At 46.6% G+C, this 25272-nt stretch overlaps 1 protein-coding gene across 4 annotated transcripts in view; it reads right to left on the bottom strand.

Moving 5' to 3' along the window:
* The window catches only part of UBE3A (ubiquitin protein ligase E3A), a 30623-nt gene extending 5834 nt beyond the window's left edge, over positions 1–24789 (bottom strand). Inside the window, exons 1-12 of one of the 4 annotated variants that reach the window (XM_061564073.1) lie at positions 24654–24789; positions 21950–22238; positions 20285–20344; positions 11855–11995; positions 8544–8725; positions 5557–6848; positions 4149–4293; positions 3235–3440; positions 2295–2459; positions 1321–1476; positions 506–579; positions 65–208 (exon numbers count right to left, since the gene is read on the bottom strand). In XM_061564073.1, the coding sequence (XP_061420057.1) occupies positions 65–208; positions 506–579; positions 1321–1476; positions 2295–2459; positions 3235–3440; positions 4149–4293; positions 5557–6848; positions 8544–8725; positions 11855–11995; positions 20285–20344; positions 21950–22026 (2642 nt within the window). In that variant the 5' untranslated portion in view covers positions 22027–22238; positions 24654–24789. Of the gene's footprint in view, positions 1–64; positions 209–505; positions 580–1320; positions 1477–2294; positions 2460–3234; positions 3441–4148; positions 4294–5556; positions 6849–8543; positions 8726–11854; positions 11996–20284; positions 20345–20427; positions 20638–21949; positions 22239–24653 lie in introns of those variants that run through there. The other 3 variants (XM_061564074.1, XM_061564077.1, XM_061564075.1) reach the window with 3 other exon arrangements.
* Positions 24790–25272: the final 483 nt, after the last annotated feature.

Raw genomic sequence — 25272 nt, 5'->3', positions numbered from 1 at the left:
GGAGTGAGCAAGTGACACACAACACAGGGGTAAGACCAAGGCAGTGAGTCGTGGCTCAGCTGACCTGTCCGAGTCGGGGCCGTTCTTGGCGATAATCATTTTGAGTTTTCCCAGACCGCCGACAGGTGCCCGGTCTGTGCCGGTGGTGAACTGAAGGAACAACCTCTTTTTGTCTTCGCAAAAATCGTGCACTGTGTCCCAGAAGTCCCTGCAAATGACAGACGGGATGAGAATACTTGATTGGAACACAACAAAGAGAGTACAAAGCCACCACAGGTCACCGTGTAAGATATATGAACCAAACACGCTGAAATATGGACCCCTCCATTATGGTGCTTGGCTCATCTGAATTAAAATAAAAGTTTACTTCACTTCTATGGTGGGCAACAAAATCATTTGTAAACAAATTTATCCTACGATAGCTACAGTGACAACTTATTGGACCAATCAGCAAGGCTTTTTTGCATTTAATTACTCGGTACATTTGAGTCTGAACACAATGTACCTTATGACTCTTGAACTTTTATTGAATCCACCATCATATTCCGTTGCATCTTCTAAGGCATGGAAATCCAGCACCTGGACAGAATGCACACAATCAATTAATCTTCACAAACTTAGAGGCAAGCAATTATTTTGGATTACAAATACACATTTTGCATAGGTCTGATAAGTGGTGCTTCAGTTCCTAAATTTAACAATTGCAATGATCTAGAAAATACATCCGTTAGAATAATTAAAAACAAAACAATGTCAACAAAATAAACTTGTGAAAAGAAAATACAAGCTCAGCAACCATCCATGCGTAGGGCTTTTCGTTTGAAAGCCTTGCAGTGGTATAACCATAACATGAACAAAAACCACACGGCATAATATTAATACAGATGTACAAGCATTCCATGTTTAAAGTACAAAGTTTGATTTCCAGACACATGTAAATAATATACACACAGACATATATAAAGGATGTTGGGGGCTGAATAATGGACCTGTGGCCACAGTTGCATGAACATCTCAAGTGCAGCTTTCCTCTACTTTCAAATTGAAATCAGTTTATGGTAAGGCGAAATACCGCATGATATGCGTTACATACGTAACTGTATACAGAGTAATTTTCCATGCTGCACTGGGCTATATCAGCACTGTAGTCTTTGTAATGTCTGTGAATAAAAAAAAAAATAAACTGCAAAGAAAACCTAAACCAGATTGACAATAAAACCAGCAGCCAAAACGTTTGCGTAGAGCGAGAGAGGCTTTAGTTTAACGATGGCCATTGGGGGTCACGCCGGCACGACAGAGCGAGGGAGAAACAAGGCTCACCCGGCTGCCGCACACGAGTAGCTCCACCTCCTCGGGCCGGAAGAGGGCCTTGAGGGGCGACTCGCTCGTCACCATGTGGAAGCCTCTGCGGAACGCCTTGAACTGCTTCTCCACCGACTGGTTGAGGATGTACTCGGCGTACAGGTCGACAAACTCCTGCGCTCGGACAACACGATACCCCACACGTTACGACTCGGACACTTGCCCTGCACTTGATAGAATTCAACGGAATGCAGTCGGGTCGATTGATAACAACAACTCCAGTCACTCATTCAAAGGCTGTCAGTCACCTCCCTATCAATATTCAACCACGACTGTTCCTGTGAACTTCTCCCACGTTGAGGACTCTACCCAACTGCTTTGCCGCATCCATATTGTGTTGAACCACCACACGTTGCAAGGTCACAACACTTCTCTTCCTGCTCGATTCCTCGTACCGCTCGACTTTGGAATTCTGTCCCATCGTCTCTTTTTCGTGAGCTTTTATAAACCACGTACCTCCACGCTGCTTAGTGCGAGGATCTTAAATATGGGGTATAGTAGGACATTTGATTTTGCTGCCCTGCCCTCTGCTTCCCACAATAGAATCCTCCAGTCGCCTAACCTACTTCACGATATAAGTCTATGGGTCATACGTAAGCCTCGTGGTATACTGTTCATCTATTCATCTTATGTAAGCCAATGTGAGTCTATGGGTTAATTGTATGTCTGCAGGTCGAAAATCAGTCTCCGAGATAAATGTTAATTAATGGTCTCATATAAATCTGGCCAAAACAAATGTATGGGGAGAAGATGAAGTCTCTGGGCCCTATTAATATACCCAACCAAGCTTCGTGGTCATATTTAAAAACAGGATCTTGAAGAGCACTCCTTGTTATGAACTGACAAGCCTTATATGCTGCTCTTGCCTCGGGGACAAATACCTTGAAATGACACATTTCTGTTGTGTTCATAAATTTAAAAAAACTCGCCACCTTTTTGTTGTCATTAGTGACAGGAATGTCCTCGCCATTCTCCTTCAGATCTTGAGTGATGGGGGTGCCAAACATGTCGAAGTAGGAGATGCGAAAGGTGGCCATGATGTCATCCTCCACGCTGCCTTCGTAGGCCAGCAGGTCCTTCAAGCTTTGGTATAACGCCTGCGGGCGGGCGGGGGGAAGGAGAGGTCACGGGGTGCCGTTCAAATCACAGCCTCGGTGTCGCGCTCACGCGAGCCGTAAATCCCCGCCACGCCATGAGAACGAGCGCTCGATTTTTGCGTCATAATTCAAATGACGCCGCTTCATAGGAGACTTGTAAACAAATCGCTTATCCGCCCATTAAAATTTATTGTTGCGGTCACAATACGCTCAATAAATCACACGTTCAAGGAAGGATTGGCTATTTTACGAATGCAAATGTGAAGCCAAAAATGTATTTTGGCTGGGAGTCGGAATGAATGAGACAAAAAATTACAGACAGCAGCACGAATTAGACAAAATACAAATAAGACATTACAAGCCTTACAAGAGAATACAGATGAGACAGAGTACCATTAAAACAGCAAGACATAAGACAGAATACAAACAGTACCAATGAGACAGTGTAAACCAGACAGCAGCGATTACAAGACTGGCAGCACAGGCAGTATGAAGAAGAATATACCTACAAAACAGTACAAACAAGACAAAATAAAAAGAACGGATAACTGAACTGAAGTCTAAATTGTCAAGATTGTTGCTATTTACTTTACATGGCAACTACTTCTTAAAAAGTATAACCAAGAGTGAATTTTTCGATTTAAAGCTTTCGTGACTGCAGGAATTCATCTTCTTGGTTCTTTCGGTAAAGTCACTTTACCGAAAGAACCAAGAAGACAAGAGTGAATTATACAGGGGAGCCATGGCCCCAGACAGGTGGCGGCACTGCACGTACCGGGTGGGAGTCGGCGAGATCGTGAAAGGTCCCCCTCTTGCCCATGAGCTTGCGGTAGACAACCATGGGGAAGTGGATGTCGAGGATGCAGTTGTTGTAGATGGCGAGCCCCAGCACGATGCCGATCAGCGTGAACTGGCCCTCGTTCTCCAGCGACGACGGATTGAACCAGAAGAGCCTCGTCGACTCGTCAAACGTGAACATTCCTGCGGAGAAAGGTCACGGCAAGTTCAGTCTACGGCAAAAGCAGGCGTCAACGGGAACACGGAAAAACAATGCTAAATCCCCGAGTAAAGTCCTTCGTATTCCAAATGCCAACATGAGAATGACGACCCTTTGCGTGTGAGAAAAAGACAACTGAGAATGTACAATGTGAGCCAGGTTAGGACGATGACCAGCCTCTTACAAACAGAGTCATGTTATAGAAAAGAGAATGCTCTGTAATATTAAGATGCAAAAGTGACTAAGTTAAACGATAGCGGCGTAAAGAAATGTTGATTCATCGTTTCATACAGACGCTCACAATACAACCATGGGGAGAAACACCATATGATATTACTATAATACCTTAGTAAGACGGCACTTTAGGTAGTAAAGAAACAGTTATGGAGGGAACTTATGCTTCCCAAACCTCCTCCTGAGGTTATTCCTACTCCCGAGGTGTCTCTTCCTATGTGGTTCTTCTTCCATACTGTTATGGCAGACACCTTTCAGTGTCACGTGTCAACTGCGCAGCAGCTGTGGTATTCGTCAGAGAGACGAGAAAGCTTTGGCAATGTGTGGCGGCATCAATGGCGTCGGCTATCTTGACATCTTCACCTTGCTCTGACTGTCTGATGGACCTCAATGTTATCTTACTGTTTGTTAACGAGACACGTGTGCATGTATCGTTGTGTGAGAGTCGGGTTGCTCACCTATATCTGGGTTGAAGAGCTCCTCCACGACGAGCTGGAAAAACTCCTTGGAGACGCCACCTTCGTCCACACCCTGCTCTCCTTCAAACTCCACGTACAGCTGTTTCTTCAGGTCCGCAGGGTTCTCCATAGCAATCATCTCCAACTGATGACAACCAAAACACCACCAGGGCAATCATGCCAGCACCCATCATTTTACCACGATACCATCATCATAATTGCGTAGTCACACCAAGTATACATCGTCAGTATCACAAGAAATCGCCATGCTGGAACCGCAGCCACAATGCCAGCAATCCAATTATCGGAGAGAAAGTTTCTCAGTTAAAGTGCCAACATGTGGCATTTTATCACTTGGTACAAAGTACTGGAAAACCAGGTACAGTAATGTCAAATAAGCAGCAGCAGAGGGGGCCCATTATTAATTGACTGTCAGACCAAAGTTTCCCCGTGTTGATCCCACAGCGTCTCCATTGATGGGAAGCTCTCAGTAATCTTGCCACACACGTTATACAAAAAGGTCTGTATTAATCGGATGTAATCCTAAGACTTATACATACGTACAAGTGATTTAAATGGCTGTGTGAAGGTTAACCTGTTTAATGAAATCACACGTTCTTTGTTAGTTTATACAATAAATATTGTAACATCAATCGAAACAGTAGATTCATACACGAAAATCAACACAGGCAGCTATGTATATTAAAATCCTAACACCAAATGGAGCACACCAACCTAAACTCAGGTGATAGACCGTAAAAGTCGAGGTCGTATGCAGCCCGATCTTTATATAGCATGTACACAGACATAATCAGTTTTAAGGAGCTAACATCCGCAGTCCTCAAACATCCAATTTCTGATCATTCCAATAAACACCCCTATCAGTCAAACCGCAGAACTCCAGTAAGCTGACCGTTATAAATTTGCACAAAAAGTAGAAGAGGTTGGGCCTGCAGGTTAAGATGATGATGTTGCAGCCATGACATTATTTGCTCGTGCCACCGCTGGCATGAAGGGTCTCTACAATAGCAGCTCTCAGAGGGCAACTCTAGAAAGTATTTTGGCCTACCTTTCAATCCTGACCACACATCTTGTAAGAGGTTGGAGACCCACAATTTACCCCATCACACGCAAACTGCCAATCGACGGTGGTGTATCCATTTCTACTACTAGCCGGACAGTGGGGGATTTAACACGTGTCCTTCGTTTCAAATGCCGCGCCAGGAGATCGAACCGGCCACCTCTGGATAGCAAGTTCACTTGGCTAACCATTGCACCATGGCAGAATTCCACGTGCAGTAGACTGAGCAACTTGGAGCAAACCATTTTGCAAATTCGTAAAGTAGGGAGGGGGGGGGGGGGTGTGACCAGTTGGTGTTCAAAAGGTGCTGAGTGATGGAGCGCTCACCCGAACGAGCGCGTCGTCGATGACGTGGTCTCTGCGGACCTTGAGCCTGAGGTAGGGGTGCAGGTGCTGGCCCTGCACCAGGCTGTGGAGCACCGTTATCCGCCGCTCGCTGTACATGCGTATCCGGTTGTCGTAATACAGGCCCAGGTTCTTGGTGACGGCGCTCAGGATGAATGGGCAAGTCATGAACGAAAACTTCTTGTCCTGCTCAACCTTAAAGAACGTGAAGTCCTTGTCCATCTCCAGCACGTCGTTGAGCGGCTCGTTGATGAATTCCTCGTACGGGATCATCGGCTTGCGGCAGTCGGTCCTGCGCAGGCTCAGCTCGGCCTCCAGCTGGTCAATGCGCGGCCCCTTCTTGTTGTGGCGGTCCTCGCCGAGCAGTTCGCGCAGCGTGGCGTCGTTCAGATCCGGCACGGGCTCGTCGTCGTCGTCCTCCTCCTCCTCGATGTGGCCCTTCTCCACGTCGCCGCCCAGCAGGCTCGCGTAGTACACCACCTTGAGACACTTGGTGGCCGACACCACCGCGTCGTCCTCGTTCACCAAGTTGCGGCTGTTGAACTCCTGCGTGATGACCCTGCACGTGATGAGCTGCTGAAAGGTCTCCAGCATGCGTCGCAGCTGGTCTGGGCTGTATTGCGACCACAGCCGCGCCAGCTTGCCCTGCGCGGCGAGTGGCAGCTTGCTCATGGCCTTGCAGAATGACGGCAGCGCGACGTCCAGGTACTCGGGACTGTGCAGGTTGTGGTTCTCCATGATGATGACAAACAGGTTCAGGTAGTTGGGGTCCCGCACGTACATGTTATGGTACGTCAGTTCGCACTCCACGTTGGGCGACAGGCATAACAGCGCATTGAGAATCGCCGTCTCTATCCTGTCATGCGCCAGCAGCAGCCGGTAAGCGCGACGCACCGCCTCAATGTCCAACGTCACCTCGTCGGGCCCCAGCTCAACCAAGTGATTCTTGGCCTCCGTCTGGCCGCTCGACGACGACGCTGCCGCCCCCGCGGCCGCCACATTGCCACCTTCGGCCGTGGCCGCCGCAGCCTCTTCCACTTCCATGGGCGCATCCACAAACACCTCCTTCTCGTCTTCGTCCTTGTCCTCGTCCTTGGTCTGCAGGGACTTGAGCTCCTCCTTGGACGGCTGCTTGGGCTTGCGGAAGCTCTGGACGAGGGCGTCGGCGCTCGAGAAGATGCGGCCTATGACCCGCACAAGCGGAGACAGGTCTCCCACGCTGGTGCATGTCTGCATTATCTCCTCCAGCTTCTCCTCCGTAAGGAATCTTACATCTGGAAAGCGGACAAACATGAGACCGCAGAGTTTAACAAATAAATATATATGAATGAATATACGTGCAGATGTTGAGGACGCGTGCATAGACATTGCCAGGACAATTACTTTCGCTGACAGGGTTTCGATTAGAAATTGACAAAGTACAGTGTACACCGTAAGCTTTACATCCAATGGCATGGGCCGCCACTCCACGGCCAACATTAATCCATTTGCACTCAGCAACCACTTCTTGCTCCATTATCCTTGAATAATACAGGGCAAACCATTAAATGACAGACTGTTCTCTTTGCCATGTATCTGCCGTATGGGTGCCGAGGCTGCGTAAATTCACTGGATGTTATCAGATTTGTAGAAGCAAAACCGTCGAAAAATGAAATGTAATTAGAGATACAAATTGGCAAGTAGACATTAACGGCAATGATGATTCATCATCGATATTCATACCAGAACTTTGACGTGATGCAATCGCTCAAACATGAGTTTTAATTATTCATAAATATATAAAAATTGTCGACAAGCAGAGATTGTTTTTAATAATACAAGATAAATATTATGAAGATAACAGCTTGGCTCATGAAATAAACCAAAAGCAGAAAAACAAAACATGTAACAGATATCAAGTGACAAGATTCTTTTTAAACATCCACCTAACCATCTCAAATTCGTAAAAAAAATTTCACTCCGATTAGCACGGTTGACTATGTACTGTTCGAAATAAGTTCAACATATGTACACACAAATACTACAAGAAGATAACAATAAGCAGTAGAGTTGCTTGCTCAAAACCATATTTACTTAGAGGCACAATTCTTTTGGGGAAGTCAAACACAGAATTATTACTTAGTATTTCACAAGTGTCAAAATCACCAACGAGTGACACTGAAATTCAACTTCTTCATCAACACCCTCGGAAGTTGGGTCAACACAAACAATGTGCATTTTCGTAACACTACATTTTACGTAAATGCACTTGCAAGCATTACCCAAATAACCGGTAGGAAGTATACGTTCACTGGGTAATGACTGCAGTGGCAATGGTCCTAAACATCGCAGGAATCAGTGACTAGCAAAACTAGGTTATACTTAACCGAGCGGAGTCCAATAACAATGCAGTTGAAAAAAATTAACCCGTAAAAACAAAGTTTTTCACTATAACTCCTTTATATGCGTGGCATCGGTTTTATTTTATTATTCATTTCTGTTTTTCTTGAGTAAGAGTTTCATTTTGATCACATTGGTATTTTAAATAAAATATGAAGAAAAAAAATGTTTCCTAAAAAGTGGAAAATTTTGGAAAACAATTTTCACGAAAATAAATTGTCACGCACAACGAGTCTGTGTTCAAAATGTCAGCTCGATTGGATCACGGGAAGTGGGTTAAAAAACGACCGAAAGATTTGCACGGTCGTAAGCGCGCAAGCAAGTGAACTTAATATAAAGGATTTAAAAAGACCAACGTTTTTATCAGACTCGGAATCTTTATTTATCCTGGAGGAATCCGATAAGCTATGACGCTCTTTTTCACAGATGTCCACGAGGGGTGGCACAGCACGTTACAACAAACACAAAATGATCAGCTCATCCACCAGACACTTCAAGGGGCAGCAGCCACCTCTCGATGGCCCTGTTGACGAGGATGCAGAGGGCCACCACCGGAGGCACGTAGCCGACCGACCCGCAGCGAACCTGACCTGGGAAGTCCTGCCTGTGGGGCTGTGCCGCCTTCCCCAACGCCACGGCTCCCTCGGCTATCCGGCTGTCCTGGGACGCCAGGTCGCCCTCCGAGTAGTAGTCGATGTGGCAGAGAGAAGCTCCCCTCTTGGAAGGGTGCGGGTCACACAGCTTGGCTTTGTTACGGCATAGCTCTACAGCCCTGGGCAGAGACAGCAGGAAGAGGGGTGCACACGGCGGCGTAGTGTTTAGCGTGTTGCTGCGCTACACAATCCAGCCATCCTGAGTTGATTCCTGGCCATGGTTAACATCAGTGGCAATAATCTGAACAGGTCTTGGATTAATGCTGGCAGATATAAAGTCAGTGAACCCTTATAACCTCGTGACATCCTGTCAACATTCTTAAGCTAATGGCTTCAGACGAACACGTAAAAACCTCAGAACAGACCGTATCATCACACTTAAGATTACCGCATGCGTTGACATACATAATTTAAAGGGGCATTAATTGCCAGGCAAGTGCTATTACCAAGCACCTATTTTGACAAAGATTAACACAGATGGAATAGCTGAGGCAGTATCATCGTCATTTTAATCTCCAAAGCAAAGTTGTAGACATATTTTCACCAGGGACATATTCTAGGCTGACAAAACCTACCACTGCAGGTACACATCAGGCATCAATATTGAATTACACCGATTAACAAATAGAGCAATGTAATCTGGTTCAACTGGGTAGCGATCGCAGTGCGTTATCCACAATATTGATACACAAACACATTCATTAGAAGGCAGAAACATTTACTTTGCGGAGGATGACCGTGAACTCGACAGTGTGAATCGAAACAGAATCCAGGCCTGGGTTTTCCCCACCCCCGCCTCCTAAAGCTCACGTGACACGACTGCAATGGAGCGATCAATGAGGGCAGTGCAGCACAAAACGGAAGCTCAATACTCTCAACGCTGCCTACGCATTTTACGTTGTCGCTGCAAAGCAAAAACCCCAATCACTTCATTTATTCTGTGCCCTCGATCATTGGGTCACGTAGGTTTATCGCTCAAGTGTAGCAACTATATTTTTTACTCGGGTAGGCGGGCGTTTCAGGGAGCCGCACTGAGCCAGCGCTAACAGAGAATCTGGGGTTGAATCTGGGTTTCAGCTACCCATGCGGAAACCAAATTCCGAAGTTTAGTGAGTTAATGATCAAAGACCGGTCACCAATAAAGCACAAAAGAATCCCATGCTTTTACATTTTTTACATTTTATTTAAATTCTCTTATTGCAAGTCTGAAAATTAAAAACATGCAACCTAATGTCTGTGATTCGAAAGACCTTATATTGAACAATGTCCCATGTCACATGCTCATGGACAGAAATAAAATGCAGTCTCATTTCAGATTATAAAAAATGAAGATGTTTTGCATTTCTGCCCTAGCCACATGCACTGTGAACGCACAGGGTTGGCACATCTGGCTAATCTAATCGGGGTGACGTTCAGGTTAATCCCCGATATGTAACGACAGGGTTAGGGTGGCTGGCACGAGAGCCTCTGGGTCCAAGGAAAGGCAAAAACAAATTGATTCTCAGCAGCAATCTGGCCTGAGGGGGATGAGCGCTCCGGTTGACGAACAGCTGTGGAAGGCTCTCCTTGCGTCAATGTTCCACAGCTCTCGAGCTTACATGTTTACACTCCAAATCACCAGATTGGAACATTTCCGATCTAGCAATGATCAGATGCCTGTGGTCAACCTTAATTGGAAGTTTGGCATAAAAAATAAACCTGATTAATAATCATTTGAATTCAGTTTTGAGGTCTAACTTAATAAAGCCTTTCATATAAATAAGATAAGCTGATCTGTAAATGTGATGCATGCCAGGGTTGTGGGGTTCAAACTCACCCCGACTAAGAATCATGCACCAGTCATCACCAGATGTTAATCAATGAGATAATAAATCATCTACAGATACTGTTTAGAAAAGTGTGAAAAATCATTATGTCCTGGTGTCACGTGCAATTTTGTTCACAAGTGCTCAATTACAAGTCTGTTCCTTGTTGAATTACTGTGGAGGCCACATGCCTCTGGGCTTTAGCAGAGGCTCGTTTAAGGATAAACACTTCCAGAATATATATGAATGACAATGGTCATATTGGTGATAACAAACGTTGGAGTATCGCCCCTAAGCACTGCCATGATAGTCCAAATGCCACCATACAAACACGCTATTTCTGGGAGAGCAGATGACAACAAAGTGGTTACGCTTTTCAAAAATTGCTTATTTATCTTACTGGCGACCACAAGGGAGAGAGGACAGACCTCAATGCCTCCTCCGTGGCTCGCCCATATTTGTTTCCCAATTGTGTAGGGCGCCACCACGGCCAACCCAGCGTAGTCTCGCCACCCTCACCATGTGAACCATCAACCGACTCATGCCTCCACACCACCACGCACGTTTCAATAGAAGACTTCCGGTGCTCACAAGTCCATATGCAATAAATAAAATAACATCCAATGCTGGCCCAATTCAAACCGTTTATCTACATAAAATGCACTGAAATATTTGCAGCGATATTCATACATTCTACTCAAGGCAGGTCTGCGTGATGCCACCAACAGGAAGTGGGGATCCTATCCGACAACCCTTATAAAAAATTCACTGTTCAAGAACCTTTGGATAAGGTCACCTGTAGGCAATTCCGCTTTGCTTTTTCCTTTGCAGACCGGAAGTGCGGTGCAAGCGCTTACTGCCAATTTGGAGGCAGGTCCAGCAACAATCACGGTTGTCAGGGGGGGGGGCTAGCAGTCTTACACTTGACTCAATGCAAGCCCTCTAAAGGGTCAATAGTCCTGCAATTTCACCGTGGGCTTAGCAACCCGGTGTCGGGAGAAGCTATAGGATTTTGGCAAGAAGCACGCCGTTCAAGCCCATGGAATCGCTGCGGTGCTAGATTTCTCTGAGCGAGCAGAGCAACCTGTCCAAGAAATATAGAAAATTGACGAACATACGAAGAGCTGATTATCCTGGTAAACTGCCGCTTTCTCCCCGTGCGACAACAAGGCAAGTGTGAAAGCGCGGTGCCGTTTTGGCGACAGGCGTCTGGGTCACAATATTACACGGGGTGGGGGTCCATGGTGGGTGAGGTATGGGCGAGCCGAGGAGGAGGCAGCGATGCGGATCCTAAGTCCTGTCTGCCTCTCCCAATTCAAGGCTTCTGGTAAAATAAAGACCAAATGCTTTGTCGACCGCAAGCACGGGATTGCATGCTGTACGGCGGCACATGGTTTAGCACTGTAAAACGATTCATGAGTTCAGTAAGATGTGGGCCTGTACCTGATTGCTGCACTGTTGTTATCCAGAGGCTTGAAGGCTGGACTGGAGGCACAGAATTCGTTGGAGCAGCTGGTGTTGCCACAGCCTTCCGTCAGCTGGTGATAATACCGCTCTATCATCTGCTTCACAGCTGCACGCTTCCTGCGGGGAACAGTAAAAGTGCATCCTCAAGTCTCAATCCACGTTTACCGTTCACTGTCAAAAACACATTGCCGATGACTTCACGAAAGACCATAACACAATCAAGCTCCATGTCCTCCACTTTGCACTTTTATGTAAACAAATATAACAGTTTCCATGGAAACTATTAAAATAAAAATAGTTTTAAAAAGTCGGTGATTTTATGCTCAAATGACCATTGAGGCAATGCTCCTCTAATGCTTATATATCCACAGGCTAGTGGTGGAAATTACACGTTGTTATGGCAAGTCCATCCAAATGACAACCACTGTTGACCTTCCTCCAAAGTGGTACTCATTCTATTGACCCCGAAGGAATGATGGGCTGAATCAACTCACAATCAGGATTTGAGCTCACAAACTTCTGATTGTGAGCCACTAAAATCAGCGAGCAACAGCTTTTCATAAGAAAACAAAGCCACAAGATGCAATATGCAAGTGCACATTCCTGCTGCTTTAAAATTGTTAGTGGTAAATTGGTAATTTATTTGTATTTGTGAGTGTCAAATATCCTTCCAATGTAGATGGTTAGCGAGTGGTTAAATTTAATAGACACGTACAAACGAACATATTGTTTTTGCTCTCTAAATGTTACATAAAACATGATATTAACTCAAGTAAAACAGTTTGTCCATTGCTAAAAGCTAAAAGCATCCCATGCCATTGATTACCGATTCCCCGCACCACTCCTGAGAGTAAGTCGTCAAGCGAAGGCAATGCGTGTGCCCCGTCAATGCCGAAAAACAGACAAAAGCAAAGCCCAAGTGTTCAAGGTGGTAATAATGATCACCAATAGAAGGTCTCGTCTTCTGCCTCAATCAGTGATATCATCAGTATATATCGGCTACTTTGGCACACACTCGGCCTTTCCATGGGATGGTTCACGAGGAGGCACATTCCTACAATTCAAAGTTTTTTGACACAAGAGCTGGTGTACCACAAAGTTTTGAAATTCCAAATCCGCTGGGCTTCGAGTTGGCTAGAAGTATGGCAAATATATGCATAGTTCTGTCTGTGCGGATCTTTAAGTGCGATACCCCCATATACCGGAGTTTTCTCTGGGGACCTATTTTTTCCCCACACAAACAACTACTGAAATGTAATCAGCCAAACGAAGCAATACAGGATCCCCCTGAAAAGCTGCTGAAACGTAGAAAGGCTTTCCATGAATAAATAACGTAAAAATTTGAAATAAAAAATATTACACTTATTAATGAGACATAACATCACAAGTGACAATCCCTGGGATGACAGACAGCAGTGCACATTCTGGTAGGTGCCCATGCAATGCTGCGAACAGGTTTCTGCTTGTGGAAACGTCATTGTGTGTCCTTGTTTTCCTGTGCCGACAAATCCACAATCTTCCAATTATAATTACGCACTCTCCCATAAGAAACAGGGAGAGCTTGATTATCTTGCACCACCACATACTTCAAAGGCCGACTTAAATATTATTATATACACAATTTCTCTTGGCTGCTACTTCTGCATTCCATTTGCTTTCATGTCATACTAGAATTGAGAAACGTTTTCCTGGCTGCACTCCTGTCTGGATTCCTGGCGCTTGTGTGGTGACGTCAACGCGCACATCTGCGTGGTGATGTCACCCGCATGCCAAAAAGTATCCCACACAAATGTGCTGTCAAAGTACACGTGGTTTATGCTTCAGCTTCACGTGACTAACAACAGTACATCCCTTTAATAGTGGGGAAAAAGAAAACCCCACACGTGAAATTAAATAATGAGATTTGCACATCAATGACAACTCCAGAAAGAAAACTCAAATTTGCAAACGTGAAACACATAACATGCGCTACATAAATAATATAGATGTAGATTGCATGCAGACCCTACATCTACACTGGCATCATACAAATAGAGTAAATGTATTTTAGATGTAAGAAAATACATACCAAGGGTACAGTACGTGGGAAATCCATGTATGGAAGTCACGATTATATTTAGTTACATATAAACGTATGTCAATTATGTTCGAGTAATTGTCACTCATCAATTTATCATAGAGAGAAATCTCATTAGTTGAATGTGCTTTAAAAACGTGAAGAAACTAAACAGGTCGGGGTGGATTTCTTCAGCGAGAAAACCCTGTTGACTGCTTGCTTCTTCTGCATGTACTGTGTCTATATATTTTTGAGTCATTTTGTCAATCCACTGCTGTTTGAGGGACTTCCCAAGCCCTCTACTGGTCGTGGGTGTTATTTGAGCACAGTTGTTTTGCACGCTGGTCAGTGCAGGTTGGTGAAGGTGGGGAACAGACATGAGAGCATAGAGGTACAGTGCAACAATGGATTTTGATCCACTGTTGACCACAACTCTATAAAAAAAAACTTTTTCCTCAACGGAAATAGAAATCGTGCGTGTTAGAAGCTGACAGGCCGTTATTCATCGGCTGGATACACAGTGTACATACACTGTACTTTATATAACGTGAGCAACAATTTGCGAAATTTCAAATCGTGGCTTGCACAAGACGAGTACAAGAAAGCACAAATCAAGGAGTGACACATTAAAAAAAGAAAGGCCGCAAGTACGAGGCATACACAGTGCAGCCGTCCCTCGGTGAACAGCGACATCGATGAACGGGTTTTCGGTGAACGTTTCGCCTCCCACGTGGCCCCGTGGTGTCGACTCGCGCGCCGCCGTCAACATGCTGTGCTCCACGCTTGTGCTCCACGCACAAGGGGCCAAGTTTCGGCCAATCAGAGCACTCGTAAGGTCATCGGCTGGGGCATGGCTCAGCCAATCAGCGATGCCCATTTGGCTTTGTTTACATTGCGTTTTCTGTTTTGGCAGTGGGAAACAGCTCTCTCTCGCGTGCAGACTCGGAGATTTTTTACTTATCCGATTAACAGTTAATTCGGTGAGCAGTAGTTTCCGAGGAAAGGATTAAAGACGTGAACCGAGGGACGACTGTATACACCAGGGAGTTTTTGCAGTCTTCTGCCACGCAATGCAATGATGTCATTGGCTGATCATGTTGCACGCCGCTCTGACAAAACTTTTATTTGCTGCCAAGAGGATTTGTACATAGCATCGGCCATACACTTTAAGGTCTATATTTTTCCATGTTAATTGACAAAACAAAAATGTACTGACGTTAACGGCTGGAGCAATTAATTTCGTAAAACTGGCCGATTAGTTCCATTAAAAAAACATTCATGTTTACTGAAACCAGTAGCAAGCGACTGCTTCAGAGCTTAATCAGGGAGCTCGATTCCTCACGACCTAAGACGTAAATGCAGTATGCCGGCCCATTTGGGGTGAGACGACTCATTCAACGGCAAGCACAGTTATGGCCGCAGGGCTCAGCGTTACTTCTATTACGTAATGCGCTAAGTGGAGAAATGAGTTTGCATGGCTGGATATGCTTTTCGATGCTCAACACGGAGTATTTTTTTACAGAGTTGACTACTTAGTTCCTTTCACAATCCTATATCTTATGGAGGACCACACAATCGAGGTACGCATGTTGAACTTCTTCCGCACCGTACGTAGCCAACCATGCGAATCGAAGGTGCCGGAGTATTTGTAGTATCTACTAGTGGAAGCATTTGACCAAAATGTTCCAGGTCTTCCAAAGAAAATAGAAACGACGTCGCTTGATTTTAATTGAAAATATAAAAGCATTTACAGCTCTGCCAGCCTGTTGTTTTACTGGAAAAATAAAACGCCACAACAGACGCATCGATACAGTCATAAATTTCCTTGACACCGGAATTTTTGGCCTCCAGGAATCCACTTATATTTTTATGCCATGTACGTTCCCCGACGCTCATCATCTCGCGCCGCCGCGTGTCTTAAACGTCGATGCGCACGACGTTGGGCTGTGGTCACGGCGGAATGAGTTGTAAAAGAGCTCTGCGCGCAGGCAACGCAGTCCAATCAAAACATGACCCCTCTCTGGGCGGCACGTGAGCATCTTTAAATACCCAACGCATTCCGCTGTGCTGCACTGGTGTGACCCGGCACTCATGACGCGATGGCTTCAAGTTACCTGCCTGTGTACTCGGAAAGTAACAACAGTGTCGTGTTAACAATACGGCAGAACAGTAAACACCTGGGAGGGGGGGCTCCAAAACACAATCGGTTTGCCGAGAAATAGGAATTCTCTATTAAAGAGCAGTTTACCAAGTAGTCAAGTGCTAGTGGCAAACTATATCGAGGATGGGCAGGTGTAGCATGTCAAAACTAGCCAGTGCCAGCGCATCACGTGATACCATCTCATGGCAGTGCGAGAACAGGATAGCCGCACGGATGATATCGGTTGCGCACTGCGGACCACCAGCCTCGATAATATAATCAATAGCCTTGTTACAGCTTCACATTAAATTACAATAGGCTGTTAATTCAGGGAGGCAGTGCCCTTGCTCGAAAATGCCCTAACCCATCTATAAGTTCGGGTAAACACAATCATATTGATCTTCTTAAAACTGTGACAATGTAATGCTTGTCATTACGATGATGATACTACCAGCTATCTCGGTTTGGGGCCTCCAAGATTAAGCGTGCCAGAGTTACAAAAAAAAGTGAAACACTTTCCACGAGTCCTTTACTGGACCAGAATGGACCACCTTCGTTCGGGCAACCTGGAGTCCGCTGACAAGTGGTTTTGTACAAGTCAATCTGCCACCCAAGCCACAAACAACCCTTGAGCCCTGTTGTGTTTTTAGCGGCCTAAATATAAACATCCTTGCGTAAGAAAAAGTTGACACGCACTCGTTAATCTGCCTGACTGCTCTGGCTGAGATCTGACAAAGGTGGCACCGATGGGCATAACGGTATATGTTCACCTGATATTTGAGTCAATCTTAAGAAGGTAATAACATTGTCATCTTCTCAGTGTCAGTTAAATGTTGTTCACAACAATATTTGTAGTTGATGACCATAGCTCACGTAACAGTTAAAAAAAAAATCATGACATTGGTGGTTAGTTGTGCACATCATGGGCAAGAGGCAATGCGTTGGCTCGTGTTCTGTAAGACAAAATGAATGAGAATACTTATAAAATTAAAAGAGGTCATTGTTATTGTGACAGCTCACAGTTCGCTGCCAGAACGTCCAGCATATTTTCTCTAAAAATTCAGGGATTGTGGAGAAACCAAAGTAGCCATCCGTGGACTAAATACTAATTTAAAAACCAACCACACTGACCAATGTGCCAGTGCTGGGCAACAATCATCGATTTAATATAGTCGATAACATTAGGGCAACTCTTACACAGCATCCCGTGTAGGAAATGATCTAGATAAACATGCAAGCCACCAACATTGCCGTGACATGAGATGGTCAACGACTGAACTTTCATTTTCATATATTTGCCGAAACACCGATGCGTCAGCGCTACAAGACACGTTGTTTTAGGTTTACAGTCAGGCTGCCGGTGACGTTAGCCAACCTACGCTCTGGGAAATATTATCCATCACGGGGTTCCAATTTTAGTCCCTTCAGTGGGGGAAAAAATGGTTTCTAACTGCAAAATAGGTCTGAACATTTTTACATGCCTGCAAGGGCAGGGTTATGCTTTTTAAATGTTCATTAATACAATGGTTGCTTCATTTTCTGCGTCACGTGTCTTGCGGAAATACATGTCAAATAATGTTGCACTAGGGACTAAAATAGTACATTTAAGATTAAATGATAATAAATTATGCCTCCACAATTTAATGAATGTTGCATTTTTTTATGTCAAAGCCCTTCACGAGTTTACAAACATTTAGTGAAACTGATTTAAAATGTTATTTTACAATTACGTTAGAATTTTCACCGAAAGGCTTCAATAAATCCTTCAATCAAACTAAAATGATGACTTAAGCACTCAAGGTGAGTAACAAAGGGCAGTGATTTAATTTAATCAATGTTGCTTTTAAATTCCTGAATGTCTAGGCTGGTGACCAACAAGCCAAACCCGACATTCTTGTGTACCAACACTGCAAGTGCACTGTTCACAGTTCATGGGTCTAACATACTCTACTCAATAGAGCCCGATTCACCACAATCCAGACAGCAGCCATGTGCGTAAGAAAGTTGGTGATCTGCTGGCATTAATCCCACTGCAATAGATACTAATTCATCTGCCGGCAAACTACGGAATCAATGCACAACATTGCGTCAGTGCTCATGGCACACACATATTATCATTCGTTAAATGCGATTTCTACCGCATCCCTAAATTATCATATTAGTTTTTTAAAATGCAATCGAAAAACGTGTGCTGATGAGCAGGCTTATTTGTCGTTACACACCCGTGTTCAATACATTTTGTTCATACACTATATGGAATTTGGGAAGCAGAGGAGCCATTACACACGTAAATATATCTCAGATGAATAATTTTACATATGGGAGTAAGCAACACACCAACACTTTAAAGTATCAGACGAATTGCCCTTCCAGAAACGGGGATTCAACTGCCAAATGAGTCGTCATTGGTAAGGGGGACGGGGAAAGACTGGGCTCCCTTGTTCTCCCATCTCAATGTCTCGGCTCATGGTGAAAAACAAAGACTACTTTCTCAACGGTAGCAGCCACCGTCTGCCATCCACTGACCAGCCTCTTCCCTCTATGCGAGGAGAAAAAAAACCCTCATTATGATAAGAACAATCCACAGCTTAAATGGAATGTTATATGATATGTTTAAGGATACTACCAGCAACAACAATAAATACTCCCAAATATCAGTGAAGGTCGTTTATGAGCATTCTCTGGCACTTTCCTCCACTGTAAATTATCTAGAAATATAGGTTAAGGATTGTGGAAATGTAATCTAAGATATCAGGAAAACATAACTATTTATTTAATTTTGTAAAACTGTTCATTAACCTCCAAGCAATATTTCGACTTTTTCTTTTGTTTATCGTTTGATTAAAATTTCTTGCAGCACGATGACAACAAGCACAAAGGAAGAACGCTGGCGAACCTGGCTACTTGTCGTTATTGACCACAGCACCCCCTTTCGACTGCCGACAAACCTTCACACGGCACACAAGCAAGCGGGTAAGTGACATCATCGCTGCGCACTGCCCGGTGCCCGTGTTTTTCTATTTGTGCACAAGCGACAATTATATATTGTGGGAAACTACAAAGTTTTTATCGGAGTATTTAAGAGAAGCCATTCATCTGGCAACTCTGTAAACGAATGGCTCAGATCACGTTATGCATTTAATATTAATACGGTTAGCGATCACCCAATGAGCAACGTGCAGCAGCTCTCACTCACGTGTGTGCGCGAGCACCGTACGGGGCTGTGGCTTGCGCAGCTGCCATGCCTCAGTCAGAAGACAGTGCGCAGATTGCATCTCAGTAGATTGTTTCATTAGTATTTGCCTGTAACGATATGTCTCCTTAACCAAGCAGAAAACGGGCCCTAACTTGCTCGGCTTCTGCCGAATGACGATAATGCTAGCATGCTCAACGGCGGTAAACAGCTTTCAATCAATGCATGAATATCAAGCAGTGGGAATTTGCCTGCATACATGCATACCCAACTATCACACCGCCATAAAGCATGTACCAAGCACTGCTGCTGCCTTTGAACAAATCAACCTGGCAACACAGTACATTGGAACTTGAAAGGGAATCTCAAGCAGCTATGCCTTTACCCCTAGCAACAAGCACGCACAGTAAACAGCATTTGCTGCGTGTGCAGTATAGCCAGGCTGCACAGGCGCTGCACAGACGCTGCAAACATTGTGAATTTCCTGACTGGAGGAGTCGTTTCAACTCGGCCGTCGCCTTAACATAAAAAAAAAATCTATCAGACTGAGCTGTTCACTTTGCATGGCAAAACATGGTTCAGCATTCAGATGTTTTTCGTTAACACTTCGGTAATACATTATAAGTCTCAAAACACAGCTTTCAGTAAGGAATTGCACAATCAAAGTGGTTCATAAGAAAGGTGTGTGTATATAGTTGCATGCATCACCTGAATGAATTTGCATATAAAGTGAAAGATGTAGGACCGATGAGCATTGTGCAAGGTACATTTTAAGCGCTTGTTTCGCAACGCGCACACTACCGCAGTAATTATCGCGAACAGAGAAGCAGCTGAAAATGGAAAACGAGAGGGTGACCCACGGAAGAGTAAAAAAAGCAACAGACAGGCGGATGGGTGGTGTAGACGGGCACCAATGCCCTTGCTCCTGGTCTGCTGTTGAGAGCCCGAGGGCAGGGCCGCAGCAACACCTCCCCGCTCCCCACCCCTCCTCCCCCTTCCCCGAGCCGCACTACTCACATGAGGCCAGATTCACAGTCTCCAACCAGGGGATGGCGGTTGTTATCGGAAATCTTTTCGCTGCAAGAATAACACAACACGAACACACACACGCACGCGTATGTGCGCACGACCCAGAAGCGCACGGTTTTATCATGTCTTACCGTACAGAGAGAAATACTGCACTTGCCTAATCGTCGCCGAGATGTGTGGCCGTCGCACAATTTTTATCGACGTGACACTCAATTATTCAATAGCTGTCTTAAAAAAAATATTTTATTTTTTAAAGATGGTACGGTAATCGTTAAGCACTGGCAACTAACGCAAAGTCATGCATTCGATGATGGTGAAGCGTGTGCGACCGCTGCTCCACGCGAATAACAGTCTACACACTTCACCTCAAACCCTAACCCCCTCCCCCCCTTTAAAAATACGAAGTATCGTATTGCAAGCGGCTTATATTTTTAGAAAGCAATTTGACGTGATCTCGCGCTTGATGTGGAGAGGCTGCTCTTGCGTTCTGGCCTGGCTATGAAGGGCCCAGTAGGCGACACCGTAAACACATTTCACAGCACGCAGTGACAGCTCCGGCAACGCCAGTACACACACACACACTCAAGAAGCGTTATCACGTTCACAACAATTCACTCCTGCCAAGCGGAATATAGTTATAACACTGGCATGTCCCTTCAGCAGAACCTCTTGGCTAAACGTGGGGCCCGTCCAAGGCCAGGCCTATTGACATTGCCGTACAGTAACTGGGCCTAGCAGAGGCGTGAAGCAACACAAGCTGGTACACACACATGCAATTATACACATTTACTTACACAAACGCATGCACATACACAATTAATTAAACATAATATGCACACGCATACAAGTATACATAAATGAGAAAAGAACATGTCAGCATATACACATGTTTACACCGAAACACACATATACACACACGTACTCAAGAACAACACATCTACACAAATATGAAACCCTACATAATGAATACACATCAACACAAACACAATTAGCACACTCATCCATACATGCATGGGCCAGAGCAGAATGGGCGCCAATTAAGTGGAAAATCTGTAATGGTACAGATTTATTTTAATGGCCAAAATGAAAATCGCCTACAAACTTACTCAGAGAGTTAAACCATGATTTTTTTTATCGCCGTACGAATTCATACCTCTAAATTTGCACGTGACCTCTAATTTGAGATGTGGCATTAACCGTTCAGAAAAGTTGGCTTCGGCTGGACACTCTCTCCCTAGAATGGGCAAAACTGGTCACGGGATGGCACCAAACAAGAGAACACGCACCTGAGAGGGCATCGCTGGGGAGGTGTGGCAATGAGCTCGGTCTCCATCTGAAGGAGATGGAATTTTACAGGACGGCTGGGTCTTGGTGACAACGTTGGGAAGTCGGTGTCGAGTCACGGACACATGGCTGCCAATGATTATAATGGGGAAGAGGCCTCAAGGGAGACCTGGGAATAAATAAATGACCATGACAATGCGGAAGCCCTAATCAATCAGCGGTGATAACCGATGCCGATAAAAGTATTTATACCACCCCACGCGTTACCGACGGGTGAAATATCTGCTTTGAGCCCATAAAGCGTATTCCCTGTACACACACACACACACGAGTGACGATGGTGGATGAGCAAAGGAGGATGTCCCGTACCTGCTGCTGCAGGCTGCTGCTGCTGCTGGGCTGGCACGGGCCGCTGAGCTCCCGCCAGACCCGTCCGAGGAACTCATACGAGGAGAGCGGCCGGACCACGATGACAACGATGAAGACGACGACGAAGAAGACGACGACGTTCCTGCTTCACGATGAAGGAGACCAGGGGGGGGGGGGTTGTGTTGCTGGCTGTTATTTCGATGATCTCGGTTTTGTGGCGTCGATTCGGAACACGGACGATGTTCTGAAACTTCCAGAGGACTGGAGCTGTCAAGTGGAAATGTGAGATCTGTGAATGTCAAACAACAAAAAAACTGCGTTCTGAAATGGTAAGAGGCGAGCAATGTGCGTTGATGTCCGGAGACGAAAGGGAAAGATTGGGAACTGAAGACATGAACGTTGCGTTTAAGACTCTGGTCATTAACAATCAGGGTTTGCAACTCAGCACGCACAGGTGGCTCTGAACAAGGCTACACGAGGGGTTGCCGAGCAGTGAGGTTAAGATGCGTCCTGAATTATGTGGCAAATGGTTCAGAAATCGTCATGCAAGCGGGCGGGAGGGGCTATTGTGAGTTTTGGGAACCAGCACACGAACATTCAGTTCTAAGATCTGCTAAGTGACGGGAGCTGGTTCTGATTGTGTGAGCTGGTTCTGATTGTGTGAGCTGGTTATGATTGTGGGAGCTGGATCTGATTGTGGGAGCTGGTTCTGATGTTGGGAGCTGGTTCTGATTGTGGAGCTGGTTCTGATTGTGGGAGCTGGTTCTGATTGTGGGAGCTGGTTCTGATTGTGGGAGCTGGTTCTGATTGTGGGAGCTGGATCTGATTGTGTGAGCTGGTTCTGATTGTGGGAGCTGGTTCTGATTGTGGGAGCTGGTTCTGATTGTGGAGCTGGTTCTGATTGTGGGAGCTGGTTCTGATTGTGGGAGCTGGTTCTGATTGTGTGAGCTGGTTCTGATTGTGGGAGCTGGTTCTGATTGTGGGAGCTGGTTCTGATGTTGGGAGCTGGTTCTGATTGTGGGAGCTGGTTCTGATGTTGGGAGCTGGTTCTGATTGTGGGAGCTGGTTCTGATTGTGTGAGATGGTTCTGATGTTGGGAGCTGGTTCTGATTGTGGGAGCTGGTTCTGATGTTGGGAGCTGGTTCTGATTGTGTGAGCTGGTTCTGATTGTGGGAGCTGGTTCTGATGTTGGGAGATGGTTCTGATTGTGTGAGCTGGTTCTGATTGTGTGAGATGGTTCTGATGTTGGGAGCTGGTTCTGATTGTGGGAGCTGGTTCTGATGTTGGGAGCTGGTTCTGATTGTGTGAGCTGGTTCTGATTGTGGGAGCTGGTTCTGATGTTGGGAGATGGTTCTGATGTTGGGAGATGGTTCTGATTGTGGGAGCTGGTTCTGATGTTTGGGAGCTGGTTCTGATTGTGGGAGCTGGTTCTGATTGTGGGAGTTGGTTCTGATTGTGTGAGCTGGTTCTGATTGTGTGAGATGGTTCTGATGTTGGGAGCTGGTTCTGATTGTGGGAGTTGGTTCTGATTGTGGGAGCTGGTTCTGATTGTGGGAACTGGTTCTGATTGTGTGAGCTGGTTCTGATTGTGTGAGCTGGTTCTGATTGTGGGAGCTGGTTCTGATTGTGCTGGTTCTGATTGTGTGAGCTGGTTCTGATCGTGGGAGCTGGTTCTGATTGTGGGAGCTGGTTCTGATTGTGTGAGCTGGTTCTGATTGTGGGAGCTGGTTCTGATTGTGCTGGTTCTGATTGTGTGAGCTGGTTCTGATTGTGGGAGCTGGTTCTGATTGTGGGAGCTGGTTCTGATTGTGTGAGCTGGTTCTGATTGTGGGAACTGGTTCTGATCGTGGGAGCTGGTTCTGATTGTGGGAGTTGGTTCTGATTGTGCTGGTTCTGATTGTGCTGGTTCTGATTGTGTGAGCTGGTTCTGATTGTGCTGGTTCTGATTGTGCTGGTTCTGATTGTGTGAGCTGGTTCTGATCGTGGGAGCTGGTTCTGATTGTGGGAGTTGGTTCTGATTGTGTGAGCTGGTTCTGATTGTGGGAGCTGGTTCTGATTGTGGGAGCTGGTTCTGATTGTGGGAGCTGGTTCTGATTGTGGGAGCTGGTTCTGATCGTGTGACCAGGGTGAAGGGGCCTCCTCCAGCACTTGGCGTGACAACACAATTCAGACGCCAGCGGTGACGGGCTCTGGAACCCAGTCAATCTGCTGGCTGGGATCTCAACTCAAGAACGAGGCGAGGTGGCGGGAACATCGGCAGCCTGTCACGAGCGAACGCGGCAGCTTGGTAACGAGGAGGACGCGAGTCGCGTGGGTGAGGAGGGAGCCGAGGGAGGGAGGCCTCCTCGGAGTGCCCGACCGCTGCGGACGAGGGCGGCACACGGACACCGCAAACCCGTGGGCGCGGGAGCTCAGACCGACCACCAGGCCGCGTGTGTGCGGTGTGTGTATGTGTAGGCGTGTGTGTGTGTGATGGTGTGTGTAGGCGTGTGTGTGGCGTTGCCGATGACACAAACACGGCGCTCGCCACGGGGACAGATCCGTTCGGAACTCGACGGAGCCGGGGTGCTGGTGGTGCTGGTGGTGAGGAGGAGGAGGAGGGAGCGAGGCTTGTTCGGCGTCACTACGCACGGCCTCTGCCGCTGCTGCAGTAGCCGCCGCCGCCGCTGCGGCTGAGTGTGCACCGTGGTGGAGCTTGGCTCACGTGCTGCTCTGCTGCTGCTGCTGTTGTTGTTGTTGCTGTCGCCGTGTCCCGTCCGCGCAGTCCGCCGCGTCGTCAGGCGCTCGGTGGAGACGCGGCCAGCAGCCACACAGCCACCAACGCCATCTTGTCCAGCCCGCTACCCCCAGCGTGCACCGCGCGCGAGGGAGGCCTTCACCACAGCCCCTCCCCTCGTCCCCCACACAGCCCCTCCCCTCGTCCCCCACACAGCCCCTCCCCTCGTCCCCCACACAGCCCCTCCCCTCGTCCCCCACACAGCCCCTCCCCTCGTCCCCCACACAGCCCCTCCCCTCGTCCCCCACACAGCCCCTCCCCTCGTCCCCCACACAGCCCCTCCCCTCCACCACCTCACAGCCCCTCCCCTCGTCCCCCACACAGCCCCTCCCCTCCACCACCTCACAGCCCCTCCCCTCGTCCCCCACACAGCCCCTCCCCTCGTCCCCCACACAGCCCCTCCCCTCCACCAACTCGCAGCCCCTCCCCTCGTCCCCCACACAGCCCCTCCCCTCGTCCCCCACACAGCCCCTCCCCTCGTCCCCCACACAGCCCCTCCCCCCACCACCTCACAGCCCCTCCCCTCGTCCCCCACACAGCCCCTCCC

This window comes from Lethenteron reissneri, chromosome 32, assembly GCF_015708825.2.
Source record: "Lethenteron reissneri isolate LAM-NWPU_2019-01 chromosome 32, ASM1570882v1, whole genome shotgun sequence".
In the NCBI taxonomy this organism is placed as follows: Eukaryota; Metazoa; Chordata; class Hyperoartia; order Petromyzontiformes; family Petromyzontidae; genus Lethenteron; species Lethenteron reissneri.
Note: the sequence above shows the minus strand (reverse complement) of the source record. Positions and strands in the feature narration are given on the sequence as shown.